The sequence below is a fragment of the Lipophrys pholis genome (assembly GCF_963383615.2).
Source record: "Lipophrys pholis genome assembly, chromosome: 19".
NCBI lineage: Eukaryota > Metazoa > Chordata > Actinopteri > Blenniiformes > Blenniidae > Lipophrys > Lipophrys pholis.
This window is the reverse complement of record NC_137647.1, coordinates 20,170,299-20,187,297: the sequence shown is the minus strand read 5'-3', so window position 1 is coordinate 20,187,297 and position 16,999 is coordinate 20,170,299. Positions and strand designations below refer to the sequence as shown.

The following is a 16,999-nucleotide window of genomic DNA, read 5'->3' as shown; positions in this document are numbered from 1 at the left end:
TGATATATGCTTAGTATGCTGTGACTCATACACACACATATAGTCTAAGAGTTTAGCTTTGATGCTAATGCTACACCACTTTGTATCTTACACTCTGTGAAGTCATCTTGCAGGTCGGAACTGAAGCTCTTGTGTGGGCAGTTTTGGTCCACGAGCCATACGTTTGACAATCCCAACCTTAAATAGAAGGAAGATCAATTCAAAGGAGAGACAATGAGACTTGAAGACAGGCTCACACACCTGATTAAAAGGGAGTTTAATAGTGAAACATCAATGTCAGCAGCCATAATATTAGATTGTAGAGAATGACCAAAATCCATGACGATTTATTACAAAGAAAAAGGTTCAATCGTGTCATATGATTTGATTTGATGTTCCGTTCCTTCGAGCTTTGACCTTTGGCTCTTCCAGCTCTGTTGTGTTTGTGTCTCTGTTTGTGATGTTGGAATGCATTTTATTCCTGAACCCCCCCCCCCCCCCCCCCCCCAACCCCACCGCCCACCCACCCACCCACCCACCCACTGCCCACCTCTTACTGAGCCGGTGGGTGGGCAGGTTTGCGGGCCAGTGGGCGGTGGAGGCCGTCTTGATCGTAACCAGAAATAGACGGCGAGCGGTTGAGGTTGCGGAGTTTAGCGATCCTTTTAATCATGACAACCAAGCGGACGGCTACTGATAACGCCACGACGGAGGACCAAACCTCTGTCCGTGTCTTAAGTTCCTGGGCGAAGGTTTAACTCCATTCCTCCTGTCCGAGCTCCCGCCGCCTCTCCAGCTGACGCCGTGGCTTCATAACACGCAGCTCCGCACACTCACATGCCACTTCTGCCACGTCTCTGGGACACCCACAAAGCAGGAATGTGGAGTGATTTGGAAGAGGTGGACGGCAGAGGATTTTATGACCTCCAGCAGGAGAATGAGGCTATTGTCAGCACTGACAGTTTCGCCCAACTGAGGGATCGTCTCAGAGAGGAGCGGAGGTTCACAGCTGAATAAAGTTGTTGTGTTAGAATCATCAGCCTCTGTGTGTCTGTTTGCTTTTTTTTTTTTTTTCCCCCCCTATCAGTCTCACTGTGCAGTTCTGCAAATATGAGCTTAAGAGATTATTTATAGCTGTAAATCTAAACCTCTTTTTGAGCAGTGGCCCCTCTGGTGAAATGATACCCACCTTAAGACCCTGATTAGAGGACTTACAGTGTCATGCTGAGGAATGTTGACAGCAAAGTGATACTGATGGTTTTCAGAAAGGAGAAAACACGTGCTTTTCTTATGTAAGTCGAAGGACACACTGGGGCCTGATGATTAGGATAAGTGAAGGAAGTGCAGGCTCTGAAATGTACATGAAGTTTGTAACACCCCATGATGGATTCACAAAGTTCTCATCATTTCTCATCTCATTGAATTGAAATAGTGCCAACTTACAAACTGGAAGGAAATCAAATCTAATAAATGTAAACTTGGGTTGGAAGTAATTAATGTAAACGCATCATGAAATGATCTCATTGAAGTGCCTGAAAAGCTCAGTTGAGGAAATATTTGTACTTTGTTCGGTGAAACGTCTGATAATGAAAAAAGCATAGTCAGCAATATCCAGGTAGGCTGTTTGGTTTCAGTTGACCTGAGTTTAGTGACTTTAAGTCATTTCATTTGTCTACTTTCTTAAATGAGGAAAAGCATGTGGAGAATATAATCTCCAGTACATGCCCAGCAGCTGGTACAAGGCAGGGTGGATCCATGCTGTCATGTTTTTTACATCAAATTCTGAGCCGACCATCTGAATGTGGCGGCATACTCTCCACACGGACCACATTTTATTCGACCTTCGATTGTCCAGTTTCAAGTGGTTATTTGAGTTTCTGTTGCCTTTCTGTGATCTCAACATAAAAGTTTTTACTCTTAAAGATGGCCGTGCATGAATATTCCTGAAGATCATGTGATGATCCTGCAGAGTACGGCCTCTTGTGTTTTTGCCCGCTATCTTGTCTTCTCTCCTTGAATGAGGGGCTGGGTATTGGAGGTGTGTGTGTGTGTGTGTGTGTGTGTGTGTGTGTGTGTGTGTGTGTGTGTGTGTGTGTGTGTGTGTGTGTGTGTGTGTGTGTGTGTGTGTGTGTGTGTGTGTGTGTGTGTGTGTGTGTGCGTTCCTCCGGTTGCCTCCTCTGACCTGAGAACAGGACTGGATGCATCAGCTCTGCGTTCTCCTTCCTCCTGGCTAGATGTGTCTTTTTGAGTTAATTAGCTCAGTTATTTTTATATTTACTACGCTGTACCTGGTGTTGTGAGATACGGTGGAAAGGTTAATAGCCTAATGCCTCAAAGACAGTCCTGTGATCATGCATTTAGAGGATATTGTTTGCAGAGTAGTGAGATAAATGTATACAGTTATACCTGCATATCCTTGTTTGTGCTTCGCGTCCCACTGAGGAGCGTGCATGTTATATGTTACAGTCTCATTGCTGTGTCACTCTGCTTGTTAAGATTTACGATTGTCTAAAAAAGAAACACCTCATGACCTTTTGCTGCTCCATGTGTTGTTGGTACAGCCTCCTGCCACTTCAGCTTACTCATCCACATAAGCTTTTTATTTATTTATTTATTTATTTTTTGTACTTCCTTCCCATTTTGTTCCCAGTTGCAGTGACCGAGGTGGAGTGTGTGCGCGAGGGCTGCAAGTCGGAGGCCCTGAGGCGTATTTCCGGGTCGGTGCCAGAGAACCAGTGCTTCACGGTGGTCTTCAGGGGAGCCAGGAAGAGCCTGGACCTGCTGTGCCCCGGTGAGGACGAGGCCCAGCGCTGGGTGCGAGGCCTCCGCACGCTGAAGGAGCGCGTGGCCAACATGACTCAGAAGGAGAAGCTGGACCAATATCCTGCCCATTTTCCAATATGTGGGAACAAATATAGTAGCAACATCACTATGGTGACCGTCACATGTGCCTTCCCACGTCCACAGCATAGTTAAGGTGAGGTGTAACGACGAGGGTGAAGAAAAACCTTTCTAAATTTAGCCAATGTTTCACTATTAATTATAATCCCTCGCAGCCGAAGGACGATATGAGTGTAGGTATCAGGTAGAATATCGGCTCTTCACAGCAGCTCCGTGTATAACCCCCACCTATTTTCTTTTCCACATCAAACAATGCTGACGTCAAAAAAAAGTAGCACTTTGCAATATGTGTCTCACAGAATGTGCTAAATACATGTACGCTTTAACGGCTTTAAGGGCTTTAAAATCCTCATGCTGCTGAAATCGATTCATTCGTTGACATTGTGCTCAAGAGTGAGTCTGTTTGAGTCCGACAGGGCAAAGGGCACGAGCTCCAAGACAGCCTGTCGGAACGCTGTTGGGCAAAAAGCAAACAGAGAATTTCACTGTGAATAACAAAAATACTGTTTTGGAGGCGATCTCTTCATTTCTAACAAAGACTGCTGAAGTCGCATTTCAGTTTTAACTGGAGTTTGAAGTTTATATTTGTGCCTCATGTGGCTCTTGTCCACTCGGTGAAGAGATAACTTGCCAACCCTTGATGAGTAAAAGAGAAACGATTCCTCCGACCCTGATCAGTGTGCAAAGTTTGTTATAAAAACCTGTTGAAAACTCAAAAAGTCATATTGCTCTTTGGGCGAATAGCTTGTGACAAAGGGCCAAATGACAAATTCTAAATCGACCAGATCGAAATTAACTTCATCTCCTGTTCCCGCTTTCACTGAGTCAGGGTCGTTGCGAGCTGGAGCCGATCCCAGCTGCCATCAGGTGAAATGCAGAGTACGTGCTGGACACATCACAAGTATATCACATGGCAAACTCAAATAGACACACAATTACACCGAGTGGCGAGTTGGGGGGAGTGTTGGAGTTTAGTCAAGTTTGGCGGGTACTCTAAAGTAACTGGAAAATTCCAGGGCAGCCACAGGGAGAACATGCAAAGTTCCTGCAGACAGCCAAGAATCAAACCGGGGGATCATCTCACTGTGAGGGTTCCAAAAGAAGGAGGACTATTATGAATCCCTGGTTTATTTCTTAACTCCACCCACTTGGATCCGAGGCTACCTGAGGCGAGCGGATCAGAACCAGGACGGCAAGATGAGCTACGACGAGGTGAAGTGGCTGCTGCAGATGATCAACATCGACCTGAGTGAGCAGTACGCCCGCTCCTTGTTCAAGGTCAGAGTCGTGGGAGTTATTGTATCTGATGACAAGCTGCGACCCAAATCAAGGAAAATATACAACTCTGCTAATTCTTTCATTTATAACGGTAGATGGTCTAATAGAGTATGATAGTATGCCGACATTATGAAAATAACCAAGATCAATGATAAACAATTTAGATGTTAAGAGTTAAATATTCTCTTTTATGCTTAATTCGCAGCATTCTGACGAACTAAACTGTATTTTCATGCAATAATATGAGTAATATGTAGTGAAACTTAGTTTCGAAATGTAATTTTTTCACGTCTTTTCACTTTAGCAGGCTTCATTGTTTCACGCAGTTTGTTGCACAAAACACACTGACATCAGTGGTCCTCAACACAAAGAAATACATATTTCATAATCTGCTTCATACCTGTTTTTTTCTTGCCATCTTTAAAAGGCGTAGCTAAAGAATCGTTGTGGTCTTCTTCTGCAGTATGAAGTGACAGTGGTCAGCTCACATTACAATGCATTGTCGCCCCCTGCTGTTAAGAAGTGTAATCATGTTTTGCTTATTGACTTTGACAAAGGCTTTTGCCCCACTTTTTGAGTTGCGGCCCTCCAGTCGAGAGTCACTGGAAGAAGCTCAAAGATGTGCCCGGTGAATATTAGTTTGAGTGGTATCAGTTTCCTCTGACACCCTGGAGTCCAGTGTCTGTGTTCACTTACTGACACAGCAGCAGGCCAGCCGCCCACCCCCTCCCACTGGCCCACACCACGGGGTTTATATCCCCTCCCTTCTACCTTCCGCACAACAAATCAAGAGCTATTTATTTCTTTATTGTGCGGGATTACTGCCTGCTATGTCCCTCAGCTCTCTATTACAGCCTAGTTGTTGGTTTTATGCTCCCTCTCTCTGCAATTTCCTATACCGGCCGTCCTCAAAGAAAGGTAGTTGTAATGGAAGTGTGCACAGCTGGGCTGAATTATTACAGAGATGCTTTCCCCCCACGGGGAATTCGGAGCACACCCCAAATAAAAGCATGCTGCAGTTGACATTTGTACGTCTCCCCCCCCCCGCTCCCTCGCATCCCAGCGGTGCGACCGATCAGGTGATGGCCGCCTGGATCATATAGAGATTGAGGAGTTCTGCAGGGAGCTGCTGAGACGGCCCGAGCTCGACGCCGTGTTCAGACACTATTCCAGCAACGGCTGTGTGCTCTCCACGGCCGAGCTGCGAGACTTCCTGGGAGATCAAGGAGAAGACGCCTCGCTGAATCACGCCCAGAGCCTGATACTCACCTATGAGCTCAATGACTGGGGTAGGTATTACAAGGACTCATTAAAGGATTTCAAGGATGAACCCGTGATATTTTCATACAAACACTCCTGACTGATGAAACAGTGATTCAGTCTGAGGAAGACACACGTTTTTACATTATATGCAACAAACAGGCAGCAGTAGGTTTTAAATTTATTTATACAAGTTAACATTAAAATATATATTTCACTGAGAAAAGAGAAGCGAAATAAGCTTATTCGTTGATTCTACCCACGTAAAAAATGAAACAACCATACACTTGAATGAGAGTCAAGGCAAAAAGCAATGCAAACTATTTATCTGCAATTTTATATTTAAGTAACACTTTTGGAGGCAAAACCACTGAAGTAAAGCTTCGGTAAAATCTTTTGATAAATAATGTTAGTTTATTATTAAAGAGCAGCATTTCTTGCATTCAGAATTTACCATTAAGGACACATTCATTTCAGGTATGTTTTTGAGTCAGTGTGGAACAAGTATTTATTTTTAATAAAACATACAGTTTTAGAACTGAGAGTTTCAGGTTACAGTTATACAATAGTGCAAACAGGCTATAAGTTAAAACCATATGTGTGATCGGTGTAACAGCTTTAGGCAATAAGTAAGAATAATTATAGAATGATTGTCACTTTGAAAATTAAATGAAAACAGTCTTTAGGTAACTTAAATGAACTCCTCATACTTTACTGACTTAATTGTAAATTATTAATAAGAATAAGAATTAATATATTAAGAATTTCAAGAAAACAAGAATAACTGGATAAATGACGGAATATGGTCACTTATGATCACAATGGACATAATGAAATGGTTGAGTAACACAGTGGAGGAGGTGCCGCTTCTGTATGATTTTTAATCTTAACAAAGTTGAGCAATCTTTTAGGTCAATATTGTTGCAGGATAGTATTGAATGAGACGTATCAGCACTATTATATGACTTATTACAGAAACACAGTGACACAGTTGCCCTTTTCTAACAGATTTTATTACAAATTACTGGTGCTCATTTTTACTTGTGAGACCTTTTGAAAAAGGGATTTAAAAGCAGATCGATTGAAATGAGCATTGCCTCTGCAGTGATTGCTTTACACCCGGCAGTTCTAATCATGTTGATCTGCTGTTACCGCTGAATGGAGCTGGAGCAACAAGCCCGTCCTCCGTCATCACAGCAACAGCTTTCATCAGTGCCCGCCGCGAACCCTCCAATTACCAGGTTACCTTGAGTCTGCAGGTCGTAATCATCGCCAGCGTGCCAATCCTTTTTATAAGCTGGTAGCTGATGACATTTGAGACACAGCGCTTAAATGTTTGGGTCAGGATTGCTGCAGAACACCCTCCCAGGAGAGAGAAAGGATTGGTCGTTCATCCGTGAATTTAGTATTTCAGAAACTTTAATGATTCGAATGAACGTGGCAGGTGAATCACACTGTTTGTTAAACTGAGAGCAAAGACTTCAGTGGGTGAGATGGCTGTGAGACACGAGAAGTGGACTTAGAAATAAAAAAGTGATATTGAACGATAATATCAAACAAGGAACAGACATTGATGGGAGCTGAACAGGATTAAACAGCAGGGGTAAGAGAGACAAACCAACGAGGGCACGGCGAAACACTTATATACACACAGAGGAGGTGAAAATAAGACACAGAACAATTAAACCAGAACACCTGAATCAAGGACGAATCAAATAAAAACACAAAACCTTTAGGCTGTGTGTGTTTTGAATAATGTAATCTTATTCTGTACTACAGCGCTCCCGTGAAGTTTTATTCAAGACGATCTCACACAGGTTTTAATTTATCTCCATTTTAATTTTGGAGGAAATAATTTGCATTGTTAAGCTGTATTGGTATTTCCTGATGATTTTAACATAAATATATATCATATAGTTCAACAACATAGCAAAAAATTTAACCTTTCAAAAATTGTGTAATATTACCTTTGTAAAAGCCAAACTAAAGGTAAAACTATATTGGATTAAAAATATATAAGCATAACAATGTTTTTTTGTTCATAATTCGAAATGGCTTGAATGTCAAATAAAATGCTAAATCGTTAATTAGATCTATTATTCAGGTTCAAGTGGAATCAAGATGTTTAATTTAGTATAAACCTCAGGTGTTTTGCATCCATGCTGTTTTATGATGATTGGACCCTGCGGTGCAACTCTGCCGTTAAACCCGCTGCACGGCGTGGCTTCGAATTGAACAAATCGGTGGCGTTTCTTGCAGCTCAGAAGAACCTGTTCATGACCCAGAACGGTTTCACCATGTACATGCTGTCACGGGAGAACGACGTCTTCAACCCCGACCACGCCCGAGTCCACCAGGACATGAGCCGCCCGCTGCCCCACTACTTCATCTCCTCCTCGCACAACACTTACCTCACCAAGGACCAAGTCACAGGCGCCAGCAGCACAGAGCCATACATCAGGTATTCTGACGGTGACCAGTGGACCAGCGTCCGTTCATCTGAGCAGAAATGTGGGATTTTTTTTTTTTTTGCCCCTCTGGGAGATGAAATGACTGATACATGTCACCATCAGAGCTCTGAATCAGGGCTGTCGCTGCGTGGAGCTGGACTGCTGGGACGGAGACAAAGGCGAACCTGTCATCTACCACGGACACACGCTCACCTCCAAGGTGCCCTTCAAGGAGGTCATCGAGACCATTGCTCAGTACGCCTTCAAGGTAAACACACACCTGATTTGGTGGTATGGGATCGACTTCATTTTATAGAGTTCATGTCTGTTTTCAAAATTTAAATTCATGAATCCAGGTATATGTTTTAGTTTTAAGAGTTTTTAGAATCTGGAGTGTATTCTCGATGGTTCAATGTACAATGTGCAGTGGAATTCTTTTCAAACTCCATGGTAGCAGTATCAAAACCAAATTCACAGATACTGTCTCAAACAGATCTTATTTGTGTAAACAGAGTCTAAAACATGATGTCACTAATGGTGTAATGCTTTCTAAATCACCCGCAAAATACATGCAATCTGAAAGAGCAATTTAGCAGGATATCTTGTATATCAGCGCCTCTGTGCTTTTTAAAGAACCTCGCAGGATGGAGCCCTGGTCAGGATTAACGAATCCAGGTGTAATTCTAAAAGTAAAAGTTCAGATAAGAATCCAGGTCAGGGTAAGAAGCTTTGAACCTGTGGTGGCCTACTGTTTCCAGTATTAGTAGTTATAGGTTCATGTGTCCCTGTGCGTCGTCTTTCAGGCGTCCCCATACCCCATTGTCCTGTCCCTGGAGAACCACTGCTCTGTGGAACAGCAGGCCGTCATGGCCAAACACCTTCGCACCATCCTGGGCAAGAAACTGCTCACCAAACTGCTCAGTGACCAGCCACCGAAAGAGCTGCCTTCTCCTGAGGTACAACACACAACACACAGCTCTCTGACTGTCTGTTTTTGTGGGTTGTTTCTTTTTTTCTAAATGAAGCCATTTGTCCTGATGACCCTCTCTTGTAGGACCTGAAGGGGTTGATTTTGGTGAAAGGGAAGAAGCACATTCCTCATCTGGGTCAGCTGGGCAAGACTGGCAGCTCGGCCAGCTTCTCTTCGAGCTCTGAAGACGAGCTGGCCGGCAGCACGAAGAGCACTCCCAAGAAGGACCCCGCAAAGGTCACTCCTAAAACACAAGTTACTGAACTGGGGGGGGGGGGGGGGGGGGGGGGGGGGGGTGAACTCCACTGCTTTAAGTTAATCAACCAATTTTCTTTTTTTGTCCGCGTTTTTCAGGTCTGTGCTAAACTGAGCCCCGAGCTGTCGGAGCTGGTGGTGTACTGCAGGAGCGTCCCCTTTCGTGGATTTGAAAGCGTGTCCGAATTGCCGCCAAGTGAAATGTCCTCCTTCTCTGAAAGTGACGCCCTCAAGCTCATCAAAGACTCGGGTACAACTGTGGAAATAACTCCATCTTGACATTGTCGAGAAGGGAGTCAAAAAGAGTCCTGAATTTCACATCTCTTGTGCGGCCCGCTCTGCGGAAAATGGAATCAGCCTCCAGTGTGTGATAGCATGTTGTTTCCTGTCTTTTCATTTCCAGGGAAGCTTTTTGTAAGACACAACAGCAGGCAGCTGAGCCGGATCTACCCCTCTGGCCAGCGCCTCCAATCATCCAACTATGATCCTCAGGAAATGTGGAATGGCGGCTGCCAGATGGGTCGGTACTCCACACTACAAGCTAGGATGTTGTTCAGATGGCAGCAAATGAAAGCAATTTATTTTTTGGGGGGAAAAAAATGGTCAGTGAGCATTTAAAAAAAAAAGAAGAAGACGTTTTCTGCCACATCATAACACACTGATGTCACCGGCTTTTACTGTTGGTACACAAAGGTTGTGTTAACTGAAATTATTCCAACAATTATGTGAACATTAACAGAGTAATCAAACAGTGGTCTGTAATTTTCTTATATTTAGATAACAAAGGGCAGGTATTTCACTCTGTCAGTGAAAATATAGCAGTTGGGTAAAGGGTTGGGCATTCTAATGCTTACTAACTAGGGGGCCATATTGTGTCTTTCAAAGGGATGCAGGAGAATTAAACTTCATGTTTATCTGTAGATTGAGGTCGTTGAACCATTATGCACACCTGACCGTGCATATAGTAACCCAGTTATCACACGGGAACTACAACTTATGTTCTAATCACCTATGAAACCATAGTTTACTGATTTTGAGCCTCTTCTTGCCGGCGTCCGGTCGAGCACAACTTCTGTCGGCACTTGCGGCTCCTCTCCCGGACGTTTCTGACTCCATCCTCGTCTTTGTGCTTCACAGTGGCTCTGAACTTCCAGACGGCCGGGGAACAGATGGACCTGAACCAGGGTCGCTTCCTCCCCAACGGTCGCTGTGGCTACGTCCTCAAGCCCGACTTCTTGTGCAGCCCCACATCCAACTTCAACCCGGAGAACACGGGAGGAGGTCCGGGTCACATCCCCACCCAGCTGACCATACGGGTGAGCGGCAGTGAGTGACGGGTGACTTCTGATGAAGAGACGGATGGGGGTTGTAGAGATAAGGTTGTATAAAAGTGAAAGACGGTGGTGGACGACTGTGTTACAAAGCACACAGTACCAACTAGTGGCCAGACATACAAACTATAGTATCGGATGCTGTTTCCCTTCTATTCTCGTCCTGCTTTTGAATTAACGCCTCCATCTATCACCTGTCTTTTCACTTTTTGCTATGACCTGTCAACAACCCTTCATTTGTTGTGTTTTTTTGTCTAGTCTTAACAATTATCAGCATGCAGGGGATATAAATTTGATTAATTCATCTTGAGGAGGGGTCAATCACTTCCATCTCCCCCAGAAAAGTCAACCTTCCCTCAGTTACAAAGCACGGTGCCTGTTTGTTGTGTACTCTCATTTATAGCTGCACTTTATGCCTTTAATACGGTCTTATCATTCAGTTTCTTGATAAGGTGCCATTATGTTCTTATAGCTGTGGCGTAAACGCAGTTTTTCGATGCAGGAGAAAGCTTTGTTTATGTCTTCCTCAGTAGATTCTTCACTTTCAATTTTTATTTTTATCACAAGTCTACAGGTAGAGATGTGCTGTGCAATTTGTGAAAATTTCCCCTTTTCATGCCTTGTTCAACAAATGATTACTGTAATTTTGATGCCTCTCCAGTCATGTGTCAATTTCTCTTCCATTTCAGATAATATCTGCACAGCAGCTGCCCAAAATTAACACAGACAAAATGAGCTCCATCGTGGATCCGCAGGTGTGGGTGGAGATTCACGGGGTGGGGATTGATAACGCGCGAGACAAAACTCATCGCATCGACAACAATGGTAACTCAGACCTTTCGTTATTTAATCAATTTTCAGCTGCTATTGGTGCATGTGTGACATCCCACCCCGAGTCTCTCATCTGCATCACCTCCTCATACAGTATGTCCAGCGCCCCACAAGACACAGTAGAACTCTGGATTTGCTGTATGCCAATGCTAAAGAGGCATATCGCCCATCACCCCTCCCTCCCACCCGGGAACTCGGATCACAACTTGGTTCACCTTCGGCCCTTTTACATACCAATGGCTGAGCAAACAAACCCCCACCACCGGGGGTTCACGGACAACTCATCCACAAAACTGCAACCCTGGACAACTCGTCCATGTGGTTCTGGACAGCTCGTCCACGTCTAATTTTTTTCAGCATGATTGATTTGAAGGATTGGAATTGATTTGAAGGATTGGATTTCAAAGTATATTTGACACATTTGGAAGGATTATTAAGTATATTTGACACAAAAACATAAGATATATATTTAATTATCGTCCACAGCTCATTTTTTCAGCGTTATTGATTTGAAGGATATTTGACACAAAAACATACCAGTGTATTAAGGTCGACAATATTGTGTATTTTTTTGATCTTGATCTAAAAATCTAGATCTAGAGCTTGAGCTATCTTTTTAGATGTGGCAAACAGAGGATTTGTTGGAGCTTAATAATAAACAGCTTGATTTATGAGTCTAATTGCCTTCTTCTGAAGTAAAAAAAAAAAATAGGATCAATGTTTGTTTTATAATTATTTCCCTATATTTCCATGCCATAACTCAGATATGGAAGAATGAGGGAGTTATGTAATAAGTTGAGTGAATTCTGATCTGAATTTACACATTATGGTAATGCTATGTTAATTTTGGCTTCAGGATATTTATATGCGGCTTCCAACTGAGCTTTTCATCAAAAGTAAAAAGAATTATTTACATGCACTTGTTCAATTTGTTTACCATTAAGAGACTGGTAAACAAAGAGAAACAAAGCCATATGATACTATACTAAATATATATGGACAAATACTAGATATATGAAAAATATATAAAATATCAATTAGAAATAACAAAATGTAAAAGTACATTGTACAGGATTTATTTTCTCAGAAATATTCTGAAATCCGATCCGTGGACGAGTTGTCCACTGAAGGTGTTGTCCATGGACGAGTTGTCCAGGGTTGCAGTTTTGTGGACGAATTGTCCTACAGTCACCACCATGCATGTGAGGATATGGACTGAAGAGGCCAAGGAGCCTCTTGTCCTGTCCACACCAGCCAAAACGATCCTTTTTCTCAACGTTGTTTTAAAAACTTTTCCCGTCCACACGGCGCCGTAAAATTGACTCAAAACCACGTAGTTTATGTGCCAGACTTATAGGTGGCGCTGTAACTCTGCCACAGAAATACACCACAAATGGAGAAAAAGACACGGGACATGCAAAAATCCTTTTCTCGCCTTATTGAACCAAATATCATCCGTAGAATCAGTGAACATCCAGGATTTGGACATAGAGACAGTGGACGCCTACAAATAAACTTAAACTCACCTGGACCAGCGACACAGACTCCCTGTACAAGAAAGGCCAAAGCTGAATCTACCTGCTGAGGAGGCTGAGGTCCTCCGGAGTCTCCAGGACTCTTTTAAAGACATTTATTTATACTGTGGCAGCATCAGCTATCTCCTATGCAGTGGTCTGCTGGAGCTTCTCTGCTACAGTCAGGGACAGGATCAGACTGAACAGACTGGTTAGGAGGGCTGGCTCTGTCCTGGAGCTGTAGACCATCGAGGAGGTGGGTGAGAGGAGGACCTGGCAAAGCTGGACTCCATCGTGGACAACGCGTCATCCCCTCCACAACATTGTGGGAGCTTTAACCAGCTCCTTCAGTGTCAGACTGCTGCAGCCACCGTCTAAGAAGTGCCGCCACAGGTCATTGATACCTGCTGCTGTTGTTCAATCGCTGAATATGTCTGTAAATACCACTGAATATTCAAGAATATCTTATCTTATCTTCAAAGCAAAATAAGGGTTCTAAGAAAATATATGACAAAAAAACTAAATTTGAGAAGAAAATTACTTGTGAAAGTATCTGTCCACGCAGCAAGTGAATTTTACTGGATAAGAAATCATGAAATTAAATTTTCAAATCGTTTAACTAAATTATCTATCGTACCTAAAAATAAGATTTTAGATCTTGGCAAGTTCCAAAAATTTGCTTCTTATTGCTGAGGAATAATCTAGTATTTAAAACATGTTTATATAGTCTTACCTCATTATAATATAAAGAGGCAACAGATGTGTTCATTGAGCCTCTTTGTAGCTCATTTCTTCTCTGATGCTTCTCTTTCACATGTTTTTGCAGGAGTCCTTCCTTCCCAACGCCATGATCAGTTTGTTCCAATGCTACTGCACCACATTGTCTGTTCACGGCTCTTGTGCGCCCTCTACAGGTTTCAACCCACGGTGGGACTGCACTCTGAGCTTCCAGCTGCAGGTCCCAGATCTGACCCTGGTGCGCTTCGTGGTGGAGGACCACGACCACACTGCCAAGAACGACTTTGTGGGCCAGTTCACTTTGCCTTTCACGAGCCTGCGCACAGGTGCACGTCCAGCCGGCGCGTATCAAGTCCTCTCTCCGATCCCTGGCATGTTGTTTGTGACGCCTGCCGTGTGCTCTTGTCCTCTCAGGTTATCGGCACGTCCACTTGCTGAAGGCCGATGGGTCCAGCCTCTCCCCCGCCACGCTCTTCATACATGTGAAAGTGGCACGCAAAGGAGTCCCCATCAAAACTGTGTCCGAGCGCATGGCCGCCGCCAAAAGAAAGGCGTGACGAGGCACGCCACGCAGGTGGAGACGGGAGATCTGAATGTGAGGAGAGAAACACCACTGCTGCTGCTGCTGCTGCTGCTGCCGCCGGCCGCCAGTGTCCAAGGAAAGGCCTCCAGTGGTCCACTTCCACAGGATGAGAGATGAAAAAGCACGTTGACACACAGATACTATGGAGCAGAATGTGCTCCGGTCAGTGCCGAACACTAGAAACAAGCCAGCATCGATGGTGGTTCATAAATCACTCTGATCGGAGGCACTTTAAAACATTTACTTAAACATGGCGGAGAGGACAGATGGTATCTAATCATTGCATCATTCTTGTTTGAGAATTAGTATTACCGCAGTTTTTATACCGAAGTATTTAGTTTTTTAACTTGAATTATGAAGATAGTTTAACTAAAAACTAGCACTTAAATGACTGACATGATGTCGACACTTAACTCGCTGTGATTAAAACAGATAAATACGGTTGTTCTTGACATTTTAACGCCAACTGTGAAACACTCATTCGATGTTTAATGAGAGGCTGTGTCGTCCACAGGCAAATGCAATACTTACTTGATGTTCCGTGTACTTGGGCACTTTTACTTACTCTGGAATGGCAGTAGGATGCCACGACTTACAAATGTATCTGAAGTACAGGCAGTATTTAAAAGCACGTATATGTTTACCTATGCATTTTAGAAAAGTCGCCTCAGCAAACACAAGCTGTTTAGTCAAACTGTGTTGGGTCTACAGAGGCTGCTTGTCAACTGACAGTTATTAAAAAAATAAATAAACTGTTTCCACTTCCTGTCTTGACATTCAACTTTTAGAAAGGTGTTAATGATGCACTTTAGCATGATAGGCAGCACTCTAATCCAACCACTAATTATTAGAGGCTACAGTGAAGGATTTTAAAGATTTATGATGTTGTTAATCGATTGTTAAAATGTTCACAAGTGACAGGAGATGCACAGAGATCACTGTAATTTTAGTTGATGTGAGGGAGATGTAATGTGGAACTAATGGTTGCAGTGTTAAAGCTTATTGCTCATGTGGTGTGAATGTGAATTTGTAATATGTGAGCAAGAGAAAATTCTGTTTCTATAAAGCACTATTAACCCATCGCTGCGTGAGAGTTTTTTGTTTTGTTGTGAGAAAGAGATTGGAAAAAATGTGTGTTCTATTTTATTTATTATTGTTTAATTCGTCTTCTATACTGCTTAATCCAACCTAATGTAAGAAGGAGGATTATGCAAAGGGGGTGTCTGAGTTTCTTTGGTCCCCATGTTACCATCACAACTGAATGTGGACGAAGCTTGAAAGAACATGGATGAAAGAGTTAAAAGTGAAAGACAAACACTATAGATCCTCAGTGATTACCCGCCCATTGCTCTCACTTATGAGGTTACGCTGGAGTGGGAGGGGTTCTGGCCCACCTCAGACTGCAGGTTTGGAGAAAAGCATCACCTCCAACTACGTAGTTCCCATCATCGACCTGCAGCTGCTCACCCACTCACACCTGAATGGAACTGCACTGTGCAAATCACTCACTCAACTACTCCAGTGTTTTCAACGTCGTCCAGCCACTTCCAAGAGAGAGAGAGAGAGAGAGAGAGAGTGGGAAGCTGCATGAAATGAGGGTGGTGTCAATCACCTCTTTGATTAACGACTACCTGACAGGCAGGCCAGAGTATGAAGTGGCGGTGAGTACACAGGAACCGTTCTGTCTCCCTTCCACTTCCCTTTGTCCACCGCAGACTTCCAGTAAGGCCACTTGCAGGAGTTTGCTGATGATTTTGTCGTGTTTGGGCGAGTATAAGATGGAGAGGTGGAGCAGTACAGGGCACCTACGGATTCATAAGTGATGTCAATCGACCCAAGTCTGTCCTACGTTAGGACAAAAAGATGTTTTGTTGTATTGAGTGTCTGTGCCTGGATCATGTTCACAGAGTTGCGACAGGACAAGCAAAAGATGAGAAAAGTTTTCTATCTGCTGCATCTTTGTATGTTTTTTCAGTCTGTTATTTGTCCAGAAGCAGCGAACATCCTGTGCAGGTCAGCAGTACATCAGAGGCGCAGCACCATGCTGTGGTCGATAGCAAGATTGGACATTAAAAGACCATCTCAGAGAGGATAAGTCTTCCAGAAGAAAACCCTGGAAAAGGTTTTCCACTTACTCTGAAAGACTGACAAGAGAAAAATAAAAGATTTGGATGGAAATTGGCAAAGAACTTTGAAATAGCATTGATATTACAACGAAATATCATTTGAATATGTAAAGTAAAGTCGATGTAAAACTAACCCAACACAAGTTGGCTTTAATCTGTTTTTAAAACAAACATAATTAATAGAATAAAACACTGAAAGGGTTTGGAAACTACTGAGAAAATCATCTGGGGAAAAAAACAAAACGTAATACGGATCAAGGCAAAGCAGGAAAATGTCATGTGACTCCTTTAAGATGAATATTGTACTATAAATTCCATATAGGCCTCTTTTTTTTTTTTAAATCATATTTTGCCTTCCACAAAAACCCCACATTAAATCCATTTCAATGAAATACTCTGGACTCCTAAGTAACGAGTGATATGTTCACCGAAAAAAGGAAGACATTTGAAAATGTTTTAACCTTTGAGAATTGCAATTCATGTTGTCCCTTCCCGAAAACGTTCAACTCGAATGAATCATGGTGGTTTTATTCAACAATGCTACGAATAGTTTCCCTCTCAGACATGTAGTTTGTTACCACCAGTTCATATGACAAACGTTGTGATCATACGTTCATTTAAGGCTTACCAGCAGCAGGAACAAAGTATATTCTGAATCCGTAGGTTCTGCATTTTGGTTTTGCAATTCTCCAAACGAGGAGGAAGCAGAAGGAACTCACCACAGGCTCAGTGGATCAAGTCAGCAGGAACACGTCCGATATTACTCAGAGATCTCCCTTCATA

General features: G+C 43.1%; 1 protein-coding gene across 2 annotated transcripts in view; it reads left to right on the top strand.

Moving 5' to 3' along the window:
- plcd3a (phospholipase C, delta 3a) overlaps nucleotides 1-15,172 on the top strand; it is a 31,562-nt gene extending 16,390 nt beyond the window's left edge. For both annotated transcript variants that reach the window (XM_080487087.1, XM_080487088.1), the window contains 13 exons: nucleotides 2,630-2,858; nucleotides 4,029-4,158; nucleotides 5,222-5,447; nucleotides 7,678-7,879; nucleotides 7,992-8,136; nucleotides 8,672-8,824; nucleotides 8,923-9,075; nucleotides 9,193-9,343; nucleotides 9,497-9,613; nucleotides 10,231-10,409; nucleotides 11,114-11,249; nucleotides 13,684-13,833; nucleotides 13,922-15,172. In XM_080487087.1, the coding sequence (XP_080343213.1) occupies nucleotides 2,630-2,858; nucleotides 4,029-4,158; nucleotides 5,222-5,447; nucleotides 7,678-7,879; nucleotides 7,992-8,136; nucleotides 8,672-8,824; nucleotides 8,923-9,075; nucleotides 9,193-9,343; nucleotides 9,497-9,613; nucleotides 10,231-10,409; nucleotides 11,114-11,249; nucleotides 13,684-13,833; nucleotides 13,922-14,064 (2,114 nt within the window). In that variant the 3' untranslated portion in view covers nucleotides 14,065-15,172. The remainder of the gene's footprint in view (nucleotides 1-2,629; nucleotides 2,859-4,028; nucleotides 4,159-5,221; nucleotides 5,448-7,677; nucleotides 7,880-7,991; nucleotides 8,137-8,671; nucleotides 8,825-8,922; nucleotides 9,076-9,192; nucleotides 9,344-9,496; nucleotides 9,614-10,230; nucleotides 10,410-11,113; nucleotides 11,250-13,683; nucleotides 13,834-13,921) is intronic.
- The last annotated feature ends 1,827 nt before the right edge of the window (nucleotides 15,173-16,999 follow it).